The sequence below is a fragment of the Setaria viridis genome, chromosome 3 (assembly GCF_005286985.2).
Source record: "Setaria viridis chromosome 3, Setaria_viridis_v4.0, whole genome shotgun sequence".
NCBI lineage: Eukaryota > Viridiplantae > Streptophyta > Magnoliopsida > Poales > Poaceae > Setaria > Setaria viridis.
This window is the reverse complement of record NC_048265.2, coordinates 5,153,242-5,170,543: the sequence shown is the minus strand read 5'-3', so window position 1 is coordinate 5,170,543 and position 17,302 is coordinate 5,153,242. Positions and strand designations below refer to the sequence as shown.

Below are 17,302 nucleotides of genomic sequence, written 5' to 3'. Positions count from 1 at the left end.
GCAATCATGAAGAAAAAAAACACGCCGTTTGTCGAAGCAGCTTTGTTTGCATTGTAACTCGGGGACATTTGCGATAATAGCTTCTCATGTACTCCTGCCAGTCACGATGTGTTTGGGCATATTTTCTACCACTTTGACTAACAGTCAAGTAGCAATCAAATCATTTGGTTTGGACATTTGGGCCTTGTTTAGTTCCCAATTTGGGAGTGGTAAAATTGGCATTTTGCCATAAATGCGCAACTGTAGTGTTTCGTTTGTATTTGTGAATTATTGTCCAAATATTGACTAATTAGGCTTAAAAGATTCGTCTTGCAAAGTACAACAAAACTGTGCAATTAGTTTTTGATTTCATCTACATTTAGTACTCCATGCATGTACCATAAGTTTGATGTGATGGGGAATCTTCTTTTTGCATAGTGTCAAAGTTGGGAGTTTGGAGGGACCTAAACATGGCCCGAGGAGGAGACGGCTTGTAGATTTTGGGACCTCGGTTTTTGTTTTCATCTGAGCCTGCCTCTCAATGTATAATTGGCGCTGGATTCTGCAGACCCTGAGCACCAACACCACCTGATTGATGCTTCCACCCAGCAGGCCAGCATTAACAATTCAACAACGCTTCATCACCGGTATTCCTGCATCATCGACCCCCTTGCATATATGCTCCCCTTTTCTTTTTACTGAAAAAAAATGATTTACATGATTTTCATATGTGAAGACGTCCTTTTTCTTGCCGCGATGATATGGCCGACATAGCGTACTTTTTTTGAGAGTAAAGCGAAATTACTGCAGGAAAATTCCCTTTTCCCTCCAAAAGTTCAAGAGAAAGAAAGGAGGAGAGAGCTCGTCAACCTCTCTTTCTCTGTGCCAGTCTCTGTGTATCCATATTCCTGCTCCCAAAGCAGGTGGTGGTGGTCCCAGCCTCGCTCGCGTCCATTCTTTTCCGGGCATCGCCGTGCACCTCGCCACCACGCCGTCGCCGCCGGGCGCCGGGCCTATTTATACCACTGCTCGCCCTCGCCATTCCTCATCACAAGCGAAGCAGAGCGCAAGAAGCACTACACCTTCCTCAGCACCAGTTCCTGCTTCCCTTCTCGTGATCAACAAGATCATCAGCATGTCTTGCTGCAACGGCAAATGCGGGTGCGGCTCCGGCTGCACGTGCGGCAATGGATGCGGCGGGTAGGAACCTAATCGAACCTCGCAACACCTGATGAGATCGTTGTTTCGTTTTCCATGACGAAATCTGCAGTAACTGATCATGTATCTGAACTGACGAATGTGTTTACAATGATCATATATGCAGCTGCAACATGTTCCCTGACGTGGAGGCCACCTCCACCACCACCACCACCATGGTCATCGTCGCCGCCACCAACAAGGCGTAAGTCGTACGGAATGATCCTTTGTTTCGTCTTCTCGATTCGTCGCCGCCGCTGCTGTTGTTACTGAACCATGACTGCGTATGGGTGCAGGAGCTCCGGCGGGTTCGAGGCCGCCATGGAGAGCGGCGGCTGTGACTGCAACACCTGCAAGTGCGGCACCAGCTGCGGCTGCTCCTGCTGCAGCTGCAACTGAGGCGCCGCCGCCATGGAGCACGATCGAGGAGGAAGGAGAACCCCCCAGAACGTATTATATAGTAGCAGGCCAGCGTCTAAATAAGATCTTGCCGACTGAAAATTGTGGTTAATTGAACACTGCTGTATCAAGGAAATTATATGTGCCTGCCTATTGGGGGAAAAGTTACATGCCCAATTGAAATGAAAACGTAATTACAGTTTGGCTAAGATCTTTCTGTGAATGGTACAAGTGAAAATTGAGGCTCCATATGGCACTGCTACCTCATAGAGTACGTTAAGATTCTTGCAACATCGCCTATTCTCCACCTCCTCGTCCAAAGATCAGACAATCGCCATGTTATTTTATTTTTGTTTGAAATCTCTAACTGATGTGAATCTAGAACAACATAGGTCTCTTTGTCTTTCATTTTCTCTTGAATGGATATCCCTAGCCTCAGTTATGTGAAGTTTGGAACCATTAACCACAGTATGACAACAATGTTGAATCTGGAACCCTGTTCATTCCATCCACAGTGTCTGAACTTTTCTTCAGAGTTGACATTGCTAGAAAATGAGATAATGATGATAACTCCATGCAATTCTGATCCTTAACTGAAATCAGATAACTCGTTTTGACCTATCGCCCCATTGAGGTAAACGAGTCATCAGCTCCAGAGTCAACATCACATCCTTAGGTAGATTTCAGTGCCGCCATGGGGAGTGAAGCTGTGAAGGTTGCCATTGGCCATTGCCGTGGATTCTCAGCTACGACAGGCGCAATGAAAAGCCACGGCTTGGCAGCTCCGATGGCGGGAGGCGGCGGACGTGAGATACCGTGAAGCGCTGCGCAGCGAGGGCTCCAAGCTTCCGTCCGTCTCATCGTCTCGACGCTCCGCTCCGGCGAGAGCCGGTGCTGAACAGGATGGGAGCGTCCGCCAGATCCATGCTCTGCGCTGGCGTGTCCTCCGTCGTAGCCGGTGAAGAGTTGGAGGAGCTTAGGGTGGTCTCCATCACCATCAGGACTGAAGCCCAGCGGCCTCGCCGCCAAAGTCAGCCGCAGACTGGCGGCGGCGGCGCGAGACGGGGGAGGGAGCGGTTTTGCAAATTACCCCCTAATTCGGATCGCGATTATTATTCTCGATACAAACATTTACATTAACACCCCTGATTTGGATCGCGATTAATAGTCGCGATCCAAATATTTGCAGAAACCCCTTGATCTGGATCGCGATTAGTAGTCGCGATCCAAATATTTGCAGAAAACCCCTCAAGTCAGATAACAATGTTTCAAATTCATCCCCCGTTTTGCGCCCGCTGTGCTCCTCGGTTCCGTAGATCTGTCATGGCGATGGCGCTCGCCGGCGGCATGGTACGCCGGAGATCTGCGCCTGCTCCTTCTCTTGATACTCCGGCAGATCCTCATGCTCTGCGCCATCCTCACCTTCTCCGCCCCTGGACGTCGAGGATCTGGACTGATCCGCCGCCATCTGTGGGACTGGGACCGGACTATGGTTAGGCCAGGCATCAGCTGCTGTTGATGATTCACTTCCACTCTTCCAAGACGTGATGCTCCATCAATAAGGAGGCATGTGGATCGAACCTGAAAGATTGGAAAGCACTCTCAATTTTGCAGAGCTCCTCCACTCATCAGTTGAGGGCTGTTGCGCGATGCTCTCCGGTTGCAATAATTGGCGCACTGGGCACCAATCACCAAGCTCCCTGTCGTCTCCATCTTTATGTCATCCCGATGGCACAAGATTCTGATTCGGCCCAGCCGCCCAGGGCAAGTGCTTCATTCTGCAGGAGAAGGTAACCGATAGTTCCAACCTGTCAGTGTTAGTTTTCTGCTGTGATTTAATGTCAGTATCCCTGCCTTTGATAATTTATGACCAGTGAATATTTATTTTGCTGTTTAGGAACAGTTATAGTTAGTGCTTGTTTATTACCTGTTTAGTGTTTAGCTAGTAACAAAGATTGTAGTTACTTGAAAGCTTTATTCATACCTGATCAGAGTGTAGTTTTAGTTTCTTGTTTCCTCGGTTGATTATTCAAGTATTTGGTAAATGCATTGATCTATCTGAAAATATGGGGCCATATAAAATGCCTCTTTTAGGGAAGAAAACATGTTATCCTCAATAACAGCATATCTTGGACAACCTAACTTAGTGGTGGCTTCTTTCAATGAGCAACTTAGAAGCGGCATATCTTTAAATTAAGCAGTTAGTACTGGTATGTCAACTATATGAATCATCAACAAACATACACACACCTAGTTCTCAGAATTTTGCTACTCCTGTTGAAAAAAAAATTGAGTACAATGCTTGCATGCCATGGTCGATCATTAAAATGTAAAATAAGAGAAAAGGGGACCATAAGAACACATGATTTAGCAATCGAAGACTTCCTCTATTCATTCTGCTCCAAATTTGAGCATTAAAAATTTCTGAAACAAAGATTTGTAGCGTCCACTACATAGTATTTATAAATTATCACACCGAAGATGCATCAGAGCCTTCTGTTATAGCTCCAGGGCCTTGTGTGATAGCTGCAAGCAGCCTTGGCACTGGGGGCATATCAATCTCCTGCAGACCTTCAAGAACACGGACAACTTCACCCATTGTTGGCCGATGAAGCTCATTATCTTGGATGCACCAGCATCCAACTTTGCAAACCCTCTCAGCCTCTTCCAAATTGAAGTCGCCCTGTAATTGTGGATCCATCAAACTCTGCACATCTCCCTCGTGAAGCTTGCTGATAGCTCGCACAGGGAAATATTCAATATGATAGTTTCCGCTGCTGTATGCTTCAGGTGAATTTCTCCTACCTGATATGATTTCCAACAGTACCATACCGAAGCTGTAAACATCAACTTTTGATGTAATAGCAACTCCCCCAAGCCACTCGGGGGCAAGGTACCCTGCAGTTCCTCTAAATGTAGTCAGAACTCGGCTAAAGTCCCTGCCTACAAATGCTGCCATCCCAAAGTCTGCAATTTTAGGAACAAATGATCCGTCGAGGAGTATGTTTTGTGGCTTAATATCACAATGTATGATGCATTCTCGGCAACTCTGATGCAAGTAGGACATTCCTCTAGCAACCCCGAGGACTATTTGATACCTGGTGTTCCAATTTAGGGCAGCAGCATTGCCCTGAAATAGATGAGCATCGAGAGACCCATTTGACATGTGTTCATACACAAGCAGCCTCTTATCACCTTCACAGCAGAAACCAATCAATTTGACTAGGTTGATATGTTGGATCAGTCCAATTGAGCTCACCTCAGCCCTGAATTGCTTCTCTCCCTGACTGGCACCGTCAAGCCTTTTCACCGCTATAGCAGTCGAGTCACTTAGCGCTCCCTTGAATACACAACCAAAACCACCTGCTCCAAGCTTTTCCGAGAAATTTTTAGTGGCATGAACTAAATCAGTGTATCTAAAGGCTATAATTCCACCACCACCTTGACTGTCATACAACGGTGCACCACACCATTTGAATTTCTTTCTCCAAATCATGAACAACAACGTGAGGATTAGTAACCCAGAACCGATTATGCTTGCTGGAATAATAACTCTAATGAAATAACAACTCGAATTACTTCTCAAATTTGGCGAATCATCAGCGGCAAGGCGGAGATAAAGAACATCTTCAGAATTATTGTCAATGCCATCATTCTTGTTTACACTCAACAATTCCCCATGCCAGACAGAGCATCTGCTACTTTTATAGGAATAGGCAGTGCAGGAGCAGGAATTGAGGCAAGCTTCTTCACATTTGCTCTGATTTGTAGCACCATCTATGCTTTGGGGGTCATAGGGCAATGTCACACGAGCAATAGGGTGGAAAATATCTGTGGAACTTGTTTTGTTTCTCTCACTGGTGCAATGTAACGGAGTGTTTCTGATGCAGCCTCCTGTTCGGTCATCAAGCGCCCAATCCTGTGGTGACTTCTGGGAGAAGCTCTCCATACACTCGCAGAATGGATGTGAGGTGCCGTTGCAAGTCGTGAATGGTCCGCAGGTACCATACGAAGTGCAGGGGTCAGCAGGTTGAGCAAATATGGCTTGCCATGACTGCTGAGCTTGTGACCAAACATTCATCTTGATCTGGCCAGAGATGTCCAGTGAGACGAATGTCAGAGATGAGTTGTCTAGCGAAGTGTACATGTAGTACTCCTCTTCATCGTCATCAACATATACGGGGTCAATCAAACCTTTGGTCTGTGGATTGGCCTCCAGCATCGTCTTGAGTATCGGTATGAGCTTCAGTGTCGACGCTCCGGATAACCAGCTCCAGTACACCACAGACGGGTTGCGGTGCTTGAGGACCACCCCGGTGGTGTCGATCTCGACGGAGTACGAGCCGAGACCTGGATCGATGAGGCTCTTCCTCGTGACGCCCCGACGGTTGAAGCCAGTGAGCTTGTTCCGGCCGAATTTGGCGCCCGGAAGCACGACATCGGTCGGGTAGTCGAAACTCTGCCACAAGGTGACGTTGGATGATGATGGGCTTTTGGTGAGGGCAAGGTTTCCAGTGTCCAGGAGAACGGCACTGGTAGTGTTCGTGCTGGTTCCTGTCCTATTGGCTATGCGAGTGGACCAGACTGTGTATTCGGGGGTGGTACGGTTTACGATGACAAGGTCGCCATCGCTCGAGATTTTCAGCTGTGCTAGCTTGGGGTCAGTGATTGGTTGCTCTCTATTGGCGACCCAAACGGTTGTGAAGACTGGGATCTTGTTGAACCATATGCCGAGGTACCAGTTGGGGGAGGTGATGTTATCGGACTTACTGGTGTCGGCTGATGGCTGGAAGAAACCGAGCGCGAACTTGCCGTTCCTCGAGACGAGCTTGTCCCCGACGGCGAGCGCTTGGCCTGCCGCGAGAGTGTCGGTTGTTGCGCCTGCAGCGGGAGCTGGAGCTCGCAGGGAAGCGAAGAGAAGAAGGGCGAGCAATATGTGGAGGGGATTCATGGACAAACAAGGTAAGGTAGTAGGAAGTATGAATTGTGACGATGGATGGAGGGATTCATGCACGCCTGCTCTGCTATTCGAAGGAAGAAGAGGAGATATAGACGAAGGAGGAGGTTGCAGAGAACGCGCAGAAACGGCAAGTCGTCGACGACCCGAGTCAAATCTGGTCCGCTATCTGCTCTCCTCTGGAATACTCATACTAGGACAAGCACAGGTACCAACTTGGGCTCCCACTAGTGGTGGGTACACTGCACAACGACGACGTGATGTCTCTGTATAAGATAATGCAAGGAGGTATTGCCATGTGCTGGCCGACTTGCTGCCGCAGGCTGCGAGCTCCCGCGGAAAACAAGGGCGTTTTCCAGGGCTGACTGGAAAACAAGGGCTTCCGGTGCTGATGACGAAGCTTCCATCCCATGGCCCATGGGCGTTCGTTCGTTCACATTTGGTCTCCAGCCAGCCGGGGGTCAAGTCAATGATGGATCACGAACTTGTGTCGCCGGAGTTTGTGCAATCTGATACGGAATTATCCGTCACGACTTGCTGAGGATCCGAGGCAAGTGGAAGGCTGCTCATCATGCCTACTGGAGTACCGTACATATTATGGCTCCTGTTGCTGTACAGGTTAGCACCAACTCCCTCCCTAGAAGTGAGAAACTGTGTGTGTGTGTGCACATCTTCACCTCTCTAAATTAACTTAAGCCCAAGTGGTGTGCCAACTGCTGCATCCGAAGAGAAATGGTAAGCACAGGCTGCTTGCTTCTCTCTCCCGCCTGGGCAACTAGGAACTCTATCTAGGAGGAGACGCCATGATCTGGCAAGATATCCATCTTCAGTTCTTCACAAGGGAAAGGGAGGGCAAGAAACGTTAAGGACAGCCTGCTTTTAGACAACCTACTACCAATCATCATTAGCCTTAGGCCACACCAGAATGGACAGCCCATCAAACCAGCCACGGACCAAGTGGTGACTCTGAACATGCCGTCGGATTCAGGGATGATATGTCTCCAGCCTCCAGAACGGAAGACGTGACGCATGGGAGCCAGAATGTCAGATACACATTAGGCCCAGCAACGACAGGTGCAACAGCCACTATAGACCAACAACATGCGCGCACCTGCGTTGGCTTTGGCTCTCATCCAAGATTTCATTCATTCGCTCAGGGTCACGCGTCGGACGCCACCGCAGAAGCATGGAAAGGAAGGAACGCGAGAGACAACCAGGCGTCCATGCCTCATCCCGTGAGCTGTCGCATGTGCCATGCTTCCAAGGAACCGCAACCACAGCACGCCAAACATCTGACTTCCCGGGACACCCCGCCTAACAAACTGGCTCCAGCGAATCGCAGAAACTTCACTTGCGGTAAAAGCATCACACCCAGTTAGTTTTACCCGTGATAGCATACATGTACTGGAACAAAGTCACAGGAAAAGAACCTGATCATGAGAATCGACATCACCACAGTCCACAGATCTCCTGAACAAATCGACGCAGGAGAAACGGTACAGAAAAAGCTATTGACACGACTCATCGACGAAGAGGAGTGAAGCCATGCCACAGGGTATTATTATCAACAGTCAATTAGCTCTCTTTCAATTGCACAGCAAAACATGGACACTTATGAAAGAATCAACGATTCCAGCTAACCAGAAGCTATACTCGGGTCAAACTCGGGTACACCACACGCAAGTCAGCAACTTTGGTTATATAACTCAGCCAGACTTTACAAATTGCAAGCAATGAAGACGTCATAAGAAAACAAAAAGAAAGAAAGAGGAAGGGAATTCCCTCACGATGCTCCGCTGTATCCCGAGCTGTAGCCGCTCTTCTTCATCGCGCCCGACTCCATCTCCTGCGTCTGCTGGCCCTCGCTGCTCGACGCGGACGGTATCTGGCCGTACTCGCTGGTCGGCGCGCTGTATTGGCTGCTGGTGTAGTTGTTGTTGTTGAACGCCATCTTCCTGAACTTCTTCATGTCCTCGTTGTACTGGCCAGAATCATAGTCGGAGCTGCTGTACGACCCGAAGAAGCGGCTATGACCAGGTCGGACACCTTCATTGAGATCCTCCAACGACACGTCGCCTTCCAAAGCCCGAACAACCTGGCCATCATCAACCAGGCAACAGACTGTTAAACCACCAGGTGAATCTATGATTGCGAACACAATGGTGCAATGCAGTTGTATGGAACCCCGTGTAGCATGTTTTCTTCACTGAAACTAGACTGACCAAAGTTCCAACTCAGAAGTCAGAACATTTCTCAAGGTTATGCTATGGATTCACCAAGTGGATGTTGAACAGATTATGTTGATGGAAAGTTTTTGTTTAGGGATATAGTCAAGGGTTGTGGTAAAGATGTTTATGAATTACCTGACTCATGCGCGGGCGACGACGTGCAGAATGGCGTACACATGCAGCAGCACAGGCTATCATTCTTGCAATCTCATTAGGACTGAAGTCCTTTCCAAGCCGAGGATCCACCAATTCATCATAATCACCATCCTCAAGTGCTCGCATCAGTAACGGCCTTGCCTGCAGATGGTACAGTAATGTTACTTTCCGGAAGATCACAACATCATAGTCCGAAAAACAATAGATGATAATTACTTTCTAGGTTAACAACATTGACATGTCACCTATAGACAGATACTTTATCAAGGTAGTATAAGACCACAAACCCATAATATATATTAACAACAATACAACCTAGTGGCTAGAAATATGTTTCTTAACTAATAGAAGTCGAGAAATACATCATAGTCCAAAAAACAATAGATGATAATTACTTTCTAGGTTAACAACATTGACATGTCACCTATAGACAGATACTTTATCAAGGTAGTATAAGACCACAAACCCATAATATATATTAACAACAATACAACCTAGTGGCTAGAAATATGCTTCTTAACTAATAGAAGTCAAGAAATACATCAAAGCTTATGAAAACATCAAAGCTAGAAAAGATGTTTGAAGTAATTACCCAGTCAACCAAGCTGTCATCCATATATGTTTGGGTTGTGTCGACTGGTCGCCGCCCAGTTATTAGCTCAAGAAGCATGACTCCCAAAGAAAATACATCTGATTTTTCTGTGAGCTTTCCAGAGGACGCATACTCAGGTGCCAAATACCTAAAGCCAGGAAGATGTGGGATTAGCAAGCCATAATTATTACTACAGCATAGCAAGTTGAATGTTGGAATAACTCTCTGCTAGCTGAGAATATGATGCAAATGCCAAGGTTAATAAAACCCCTAGGGTGTTGTATCATTAACCATATTATCGACCTAGTCTAAATTGCATAAGTAATGACGTCCTCGTGCTTTAAAATTTTAGCCAAACAGTGGCTTATGCAGCATGTCTATAATGTCTAACACCACACTTCAATTACAAAGTAGCATTTATACATACCCGAAAGTGCCCATTACCCTCGTTGAAACATGGGTGTTGTTATCACTGGTAAACTTCGCAAGTCCAAAATCTGCAACCTGTACAGAGTCGCTTGTTAGTTAAGTCGAGTGGCCTAGACATTCAAGCAAGAAGGCTATATAACTTCTCATCCAATGCGGTTATGGAAAAATTCCATTAGTGCGGTTATGGAAAAATTCCATTAGTGTGACAATATTCAAACCATGCAAAACGTTATGGCTACCAAAAATCCAAAATAGAGTAAATAGCAGAAACCACATTACAACAACGTCCAAGCCTTTAACAGAGATGACTTGTGGACTGCCAAAATGCCCTAATGTAATATAATTTTGTCAAGATGGTAAACCTAAAATAAGAACTGCTTAAGACATACATTTTCAGTTTTAGTAGAAATGGACTGTCAGCAGTGAACATCCAGAATAGAAAAAGGAAACTAGAGCATACCTTAGCTTCAAATTTGAAGTCAAGAAGTATGTTTGATGACTTTATATCACGGTGGATGATCTTCGGATGGCCTGCACATAAAAAAAAATGTTATACTAGGTCCTCCTATATTTCTACATTTAGCATGAGATATTGTAATAAATATAGATAGCTGTTGTGGATTTAAACTCACAGTCTTCATGAAGATACGCTAAACCCTTGGCAGCACCCAGAGCGATTTTTAATCTAGTGGGCCACTCCATTGTGGGTCGATCTTTCCCTGCAGAAGATGCAAATATGTCAGAACAATGCGCAAGAGGAGACAAATGGAAATAGCAATCGACTTGTATCATGCATGCCTCAATCCAATTTTAGGATAAGCAATTAATCCATGAATTGCCCTACAGGGAAGCGGTTTTTCTTTTTGCAAGCAAGACTCTGGATTGCCAACTTGAATAAAGCAAAGAAAATTGTGCCGAAGGGCATGCAGCTGATCAGATTTTTTTTTTCAGGCAATAGTGGCATTGAAAAGGCCGGTGGCTCTGAGGAATGGTTAGCATGTGATTATTTCATGATCAAGGGAAGGAGAAGTTTTTATTTAGCTGAAGTGTGGCAGCTATAGGACTGCCTTCAACTGAACAATCCTAGATGTGCAAATCAAACTTTGTAACATGGTCCCAATGAGAAACCAAGTAGAAAAATCAAACATGTGGAATGCAGGATCACAGATACTGAAGCAAAAATGGAAGAAAAGGCATACCATGTAAGTGGAATTCCAATGTGTTGTTGGGGACAAACTCATAGACAAGCAACCTCTTGCCTCCAGAAATGCAATAACCAACCAAAGACACGAGATGTTTGTGATGTACTCGGCTGATAATCTCAACCTCAGCCTGGAACTCACGCTCTCCCTGGCCACTTCCAAGTTTCAATTGCTTTACAGCGATCTCCTTGCCATTAGGCAGCAGTCCTCTGTGAACGTAGCCAAAACCACCTTGTCCGAGGAGATTGGCATCAGAGAATCCATCAGTTGCCCTTACCAACTCTTCGTACGTGAATGTGCTCTTTGAGAAGCCAAGGGCAGCGCCAGGGGATGGTGGAGGTAGGATCTCGCCACCAGAGTAATTAGAACCCGACCCACCACTACTGTTTAACATCGCTGGTGGAGGCGGTGGCGGTGCCTGTGGAGGACGGTTGGCATATGCTGGCGGAGGTGAAGGGTGCATCTTGACCACATGCTCAGGAGGTGGAGGAGGCGCATTTTGCTGCTGCCAACTCTGGTGGTATGTTCCACCATATGGATCCTCTGCAGTAAGATGAAACATCATGTGAGATAAATTATGTCTCCATCTGGTAAAGAACATAATTATATTCTTACCGAGCTGCTCCTACTTTCTTTTCCGAACAAAACAAACAGGCAATAGCTAAAAGCGAATATAATATGTCATTTGATTTAGACAGCATGCATGGCATCCATCAACGGCTACCAGATAATGTAATCACAGGAAAGTTTGTTGTTGAACAATAAGAAAAGCACACCATGTCGTAAGCAACTAAGACTTCACCATCACAATTAAGGATTAGTGAGTATGAATGAAATCCAGGTCCAATTCTCTTGAAATTGAAAATAGTTTCTATTCTTAGTGAAATTAATAACACTTTTCACCCCACTTTGCACATGTCAACAAGACCTACGTGAAGAATCGGGCACCCACACACCTAACACCCATGTTCATGCCGCGACGTAAGATCCACCGCCACCCGAATTGCCAGGAAGACAAGAATTGAAACCGACAGCAACGAGAGTACTAGTTACTACTCACGCCACCTGCACACCAGATCTGGATCTAGACAGCGACACTGCGACAGGCAGGCAGGCACGGGAGGTGTACGAGAGAGATCTAAACTCACCCTTGTACGGCGGCTGATGCGGCGGCGGGTACACGTAGTGCGGCGGTGGCTGCGGGGCACGGCGGCGCTTCTTGCGTAGGCAGCAGAGGCAGATGAAGCTGGCGAGCAGGAGCAGGACGAACCCCCCGACGGCGACGCCCACCACGAGCGACGTGGACGGCCCGGAGCCGCCGCCGCCGCCGCCGCCGCCCGAGTTGTGGGACTTGGGCGGGGAGTGGCCGGACGGGGACCTGCCCCCGCTTTCCCCGGACGACGGCGGGGACGGGGACCTATTCCCTCCTCCCCCGGACGAGGGCGGCGACGGCGTGTCCGAGGGCGGGGACGGCGTGGAGGGAGTCCCTGGCGAGGAGGGGGACGGCGCGGATGGCGTGGCCGGGGTGGAGGAGGACGGCGCGGGCGGGGACGCGGCGGGGGTGGAGGGGGCCGGGACGGAGGGGGAGGAGGGCGGCGGCGCGGAGGGGGCAGGCGGGGACGGCGCGGCGGGGGCCGGCGGAGTGGGCGCTGCCGGGGTGGACGGCGGTGGCGCGGACGGGGTCGCCGGCGGCGGGGTGGTGCCGTTGTTGGCCGGCGGGGCCGACGGCGTGGTCGGCGCCGGCGCGGCCGTCGGCGACGACATCGCGCCCCGAACCCCCCCGCTGCTCCGGCTTCGGAGCTAGGGCCGGTCGGTTGCTTAGCGCGTAAGAGTGGACTGGTGGAAGAGTAGACGGCGAGATGCCAAGATGCTTCGCGCTCGATCCGCGGTGGGAAAGGTGGAATTGGAGCTAAGTGGAGGAGGCTAGCTAATCAATCAAGCTAGCGGCAGCGGGAGATAGAGAGGAGCGGCAGCACACACAGCCGAGTAGGCAGCGGGGCGGTCGAGCGTTAAATGGAAAGTGAGACGGAGGGAGGGGGGAATGAGGTGGGAAAGCGGAGGGTGACAGCGGGGGCGTGGTGGGCCCGCCCATCCCGCGAGCGGGGTGGGTCCGCGGCTCGACAGCGTTCGGGTGGGGTGAGCGTAGCGCGGTCGTTCGTTGCGTTGCGTACCGGGAGGCTTCACTGGCACGGTCACCGACAGATGGACGCGGCGGGTCCGCGGGACCTAGATGTCAGGGACGAGCGAGGAATATGACGTGGGAAGTGTCGTAGGCCTGCGCGTGGTAGCGCTCCGCGGTGCCCCGCCATCGCTTTTGACCGCGGGAAATGGTGGGAACGCTGGGTGGTGTCACCGGATAAAGCGCGCGTCACCTTTTTCACGGCTCCTGCTGCCGTTGGATTACGCAGCCTTTACGGCGGGTCACCGCGGTTTTACCCCGCGTGGACCCCGCGCGTCAGCGTCAACCACTCCGAGTCAGGGGGCTCCCACCGTCCCATGTTGTGGCAACGGAAGCGGGTGATGGGTCCCGCCGGTCAGCCCCTGGCGTTTTCGGTTGCTGATGCTGACTGACCCGGCGGCTGCTTCGCTCTCTGTCACTTTGTCCAGGAGTCCAGGTTCGCGCGCAACGTGGGTGGGCCCGCGCCCTACGGCCTAGGGTAGTACCGGGCCCGCGGCGCAGCGGCCGAGCGTGATTGGCGGCGTAGGGCCGGACACACGTGGGGATGATGACCTGTGTGACGCGCTGTCCGGGGGGAGCCGGAGAGGAGAAGAACACGGCAGAAATGGAGGCATCCGAATCTAGAGCACACACTGCCACGCCCTTGCCCTTGGATGTATAGTCACGTGTGCTCTCGACTTGCTCCCTCTTCGCTTGCTTGACAGCAATGGCCTCGTCGTTAGCTTGGCAAATTGCCTTCGCCTCCTGGTTGAGAGCCTGAGAGGAGCTGAGGATCTAATCTTGTATTACGATTTTCTGCGCAAGTGGTGCGTGCTCTTTGAATCTATCTATCCACGAAAAGTGTGGCTGTGGAATAAGCTTAGCTCCTAGTATCTCTTTTCATCAATCTTCATTCGTGCTGTGAACCTCGCCGCTTCACCCTCCAAAAAAAAAAGCCTCACCGAGGTGGCACCTCGATACTTACTCCAAGAATGTTTTTTAAACGAACCAGGCAGATACTTGTTCAGAGCATAGTTCGTCCATTCTTTTCATCGTCCATTTTGATAGATGCAGCACTGTCACGGAGTATTTTGGTACACCATTTACGTGTCATATTTGCATGGTGCACCTAATGATTAGAAAGTTTTTTTCTTTTTTCGAAATATACGAAACTGAAGAGAATGCAAATACATACGCGTCTTGGAGTAGGGACGGATCTAACATGGGAGCTGGGGAGCTAGAGCTCCCCTACACCGTGCTTCATAAAATTTCCAAGCATCGATGAAGAAGAGTAATAAGAAAAGAAATGGAAGACGAATGGGAAAATGAGCCCCATTCCTTCGAGTTCTAAATCCGTCGTTGCCCTGGAATATCTCTTCGGCCTAGGAGAAACTGTCAAGAAAACGTATGTGTGAACTCACACGAGACCCATTTCTCAAATAAAGTCCTGTTTGGAAGGAAGGTGCTAAAATTTAGCCTTGGACTAAATTTTAGCACCATCAAATGGTGTGCTAAACTTTAGTCATTCAGGATGTTTGTGAAGGAGGCTAAATTTTAGCACATGTGTTGACAAAAGACAGATTTGCCCCTGTTTTCTCTCTCTCCTTCACCCCTCCTCTTCCTGCTTGTTTGGCGTCATGCAGACTATAGTAGTGCACTTTGTACTTTGATTTGTCTTGCGTTCTCAAATCATTTGTAGTACCATTCATTTTTTTCACTAGGTTTAGCAAATATTTCGTCAAGCAGCAGCATCACTAATCACACGCTACTCACTTGGGTGGCGTACATCTGCCCGATGGTCGGCGATGCCTCCACCATGGCCCTCACCGTCAACATCTTCTCCACGGGCGGATCCTCCGTCGCGGGCGGGGCCGGCGCGGAGGCCGCGGGAGCTGGCGGGGCCGGCGGAGGTCGCGGCGAGGCGGAGGCGGCGGACGAGGGGGAGGCGGCGGTGGCGTGGCGGAGGCAGCGGGGCTGGCCGGAGGCGGCGGTGGCGGCGGCGAGGCGGAGGCGACAGGCGAGGTGGAGGCGGCGGTTCAGGTGAAGGAGCGGGGAGAGAGAGACTGAAGGGAGGAAAGAGAGGGGAGGGGGACAGGGGGGAAAGTGGTCCGGGGGACCACTTTTTGGTCCATTTAGTCCATTTTAGCTACCCTCAAGTGACTAAGGGATTAAGGGATTAGTGGGGGGCTAAAATTTAGTCCACCAGTTTTAGCTCACCTGTTTGGGAACACAAGTGACTAAAATAGACTAAAGTGAGGGTGCTAAAGTTTAGCACCCCCTCCCAAACATCCCCTAAACACGTAGAGAAACGTGTGACCATAATAGCGAACCCTTCCCTTTGGCTCCACCTGGGAAGCAGTCATCAGGAGCCGTTTGTTACGCGTAGGAAGCAGGAGATGGACAGCTCACGAGCAGCTACGCTCCCCAATCACATGGGTTCCAGCTCCTGTGAGAAAGTTTTAGGCGCGCAAAGCCAAGTGGAGCTCCCTGATTTGGCCGCCGGCCGGCCCGGGAGCCAGCTGAACTGCACGCTCAGGGCGTCTCCAACGGCCGGCCACGTCGCCAGCTGAAGCAACTGTTCACTCGATGAACAGTGCAAAAGCAAAGCGGCTAGCGCTTGCTTCCGCACCTAGCTCGCACGGTTCTCGAGCTCTCAGCTCTCTCACAGCACGCCAAGCGAAGCGTCCTGTTTCTCTCTCTCTCTCTTCTGGCTCGAGTCAGCGGCTAGCTTATGGTGTTGCGGGTATCCTTATGGCTCCTATTTCGCAGCACAAAAGGGACGACGCTATAGATACGTATGCAACGCGCTCTTGCTATTTTATACTCCTCCACTTGGGAAATACAAAAAAAAATGCAAACTAATTTGTTCCTCTAACTCTAACTAGGTTAAAAAAATATCTCAACGTGACAATTATTTTCTTATCACGATTTTATGCGCCCTTGGAAACAATTAAAAGGGAAATACTTGACGGCAACCTCCATACAACCATTTACTGAGAGAGACATAGCTGAGTCAGTACGGAGTTGACGAAACTACCGGTATTCTTCACAAATCACAAGGACGAGTTGACAATGTTGTCCACTAACCACAAGGACGTAGCACGCGTTCGAGCTCCCAAGTTAATCCCGACACAAATCACGCTTGAGAGGCCAATTGCATTGACCGGCGGAGAGTGAGAGCAGAGTAGGGGAAGATAAAGAATGGAAGCCACGGCGATAGAATAATCCGTGCGCCACATGCCGCGTACGCGAATCCTGCTGTCTGCATTGACGAGTTAATCATATATGATCTACAGCAGTTGGGTGTTTCAGTTTTGTACAAGTGTCTCCATCAGCAGATGCGTGGTGTGTATTGTGCATGGAATGTGATATTAGGGTATACTAGTGCATATGGTTGAGGTCTTGGACTCGATCAGCAGATGTGCGTGGTTGTCTTGACATTGATCGTGACACCAGGATACTTGAGTTGAGGTCTTGGACTCAATCAGCCAGCACAAAATCTCAAGTGCCGGCAAACGTAATTGTCTTATGGAAGCCATCATTAGGCAGGCTCGAACGGAAGAGATGCATTTGCATGCCTAATCGGAGGAGGATGCGTGCTGCTTCTTGGTACGTGAAGGCATCTCCAACTGCAGATTTCAGACCATGTGCCTGCAATCATCCACCGCCACCCACTCAGCTTAATTTGTTTCATGCATCCTGCTTATACGCAATCACCATATATATACAAATCATAAGGTCTCACTGATTAATTTTAATTTGTACTACATGATGTTCCTGCTGCCAACTGAAGGAACGCCTACTATCAAAATCACCGGCCGGGGTACGCGGCGGCGCCGGGTCAACTCTGCATCCGCAAGCATGGTCGGGTAAGGGATAACAGCTGCACAGGACCAGAGAGGTTTTTGATTACAGCGAGCCGTGGAATTGTTTGGCAGGCGGCAGCAGGCACGCGGTTTCGACACATGACTGACGACGACGGTGCTCACCGTCGCCGATCGTTGA

At 49.4% G+C, this 17,302-nt stretch overlaps 3 protein-coding genes across 3 annotated transcripts; 1 reads left to right on the top strand and 2 right to left on the bottom strand.

The window, feature by feature from the left end:
- The first annotated feature begins 1,016 nt into the window (after positions 1 to 1,016).
- Positions 1,017 to 1,784, top strand: LOC140222333 (metallothionein-like protein 2C). The gene is made up of 3 exons (XM_072292588.1): positions 1,017 to 1,179; positions 1,304 to 1,381; positions 1,473 to 1,784. The coding sequence occupies exons 1-3, from the start codon at positions 1,115 to 1,117 to the stop codon at positions 1,573 to 1,575; spliced, it is 246 nt and encodes an 81-aa protein (XP_072148689.1). The 5' UTR covers positions 1,017 to 1,114; the 3' UTR covers positions 1,576 to 1,784.
- Positions 1,785 to 3,941: 2,157 nt separating this feature from the next.
- LOC117846852 (G-type lectin S-receptor-like serine/threonine-protein kinase At2g19130) lies at positions 3,942 to 6,776 on the bottom strand. The gene has a single exon (XM_034727950.2). It carries the CDS (start codon positions 6,524 to 6,526, stop codon positions 4,046 to 4,048), a length of 2,481 nt encoding a protein of 826 aa, XP_034583841.1. The 5' UTR covers positions 6,527 to 6,776; the 3' UTR covers positions 3,942 to 4,045.
- A 1,294-nt stretch (positions 6,777 to 8,070) lies between these two features.
- On the bottom strand, positions 8,071 to 13,148 carry LOC117846853 (proline-rich receptor-like protein kinase PERK15). Its single transcript, XM_034727951.2, has 8 exons — positions 12,288 to 13,148; positions 11,137 to 11,682; positions 10,570 to 10,656; positions 10,398 to 10,468; positions 9,936 to 10,012; positions 9,509 to 9,656; positions 8,896 to 9,057; positions 8,071 to 8,627 (listed from the first exon to the last, which is right to left on the bottom strand). Exons 1-8 carry the CDS (start codon positions 12,901 to 12,903, stop codon positions 8,316 to 8,318), a joined length of 2,019 nt encoding a protein of 672 aa, XP_034583842.1. The 5' UTR covers positions 12,904 to 13,148; the 3' UTR covers positions 8,071 to 8,315.
- Positions 13,149 to 17,302: the final 4,154 nt, after the last annotated feature.

Coding starts and splice junctions, on each gene's coding strand:
- LOC117846853 (XM_034727951.2), bottom strand. CDS start 12,903: ATGTCGTCGCCGACGGCCGCGCCGGCGCCGACCACGCCGTCGGCCCCG. Junction 9,058..9,508: donor ATGACAGCTTGGTTGACTGG/GTAATTACTTCA, acceptor TACCATCTGCAG/GCAAGGCCGTTACTGATGCG. Junction 8,628..8,895: donor GTCGCCCGCGCATGAGTCAG/GTAATTCATAAA, acceptor GATGATGGCCAG/GTTGTTCGGGCTTTGGAAGG.
- LOC140222333 (XM_072292588.1), top strand. CDS start 1,115: ATGTCTTGCTGCAACGGCAAATGCGGGTGCGGCTCCGGCTGCACGTGC. Junction 1,180..1,303: donor TGCGGCAATGGATGCGGCGG/GTAGGAACCTAA, acceptor TCATATATGCAG/CTGCAACATGTTCCCTGACG. Junction 1,382..1,472: donor GTCGCCGCCACCAACAAGGC/GTAAGTCGTACG, acceptor GTATGGGTGCAG/GAGCTCCGGCGGGTTCGAGG.
- LOC117846852 (XM_034727950.2), bottom strand. CDS start 6,526: ATGAATCCCCTCCACATATTGCTCGCCCTTCTTCTCTTCGCTTCCCTG.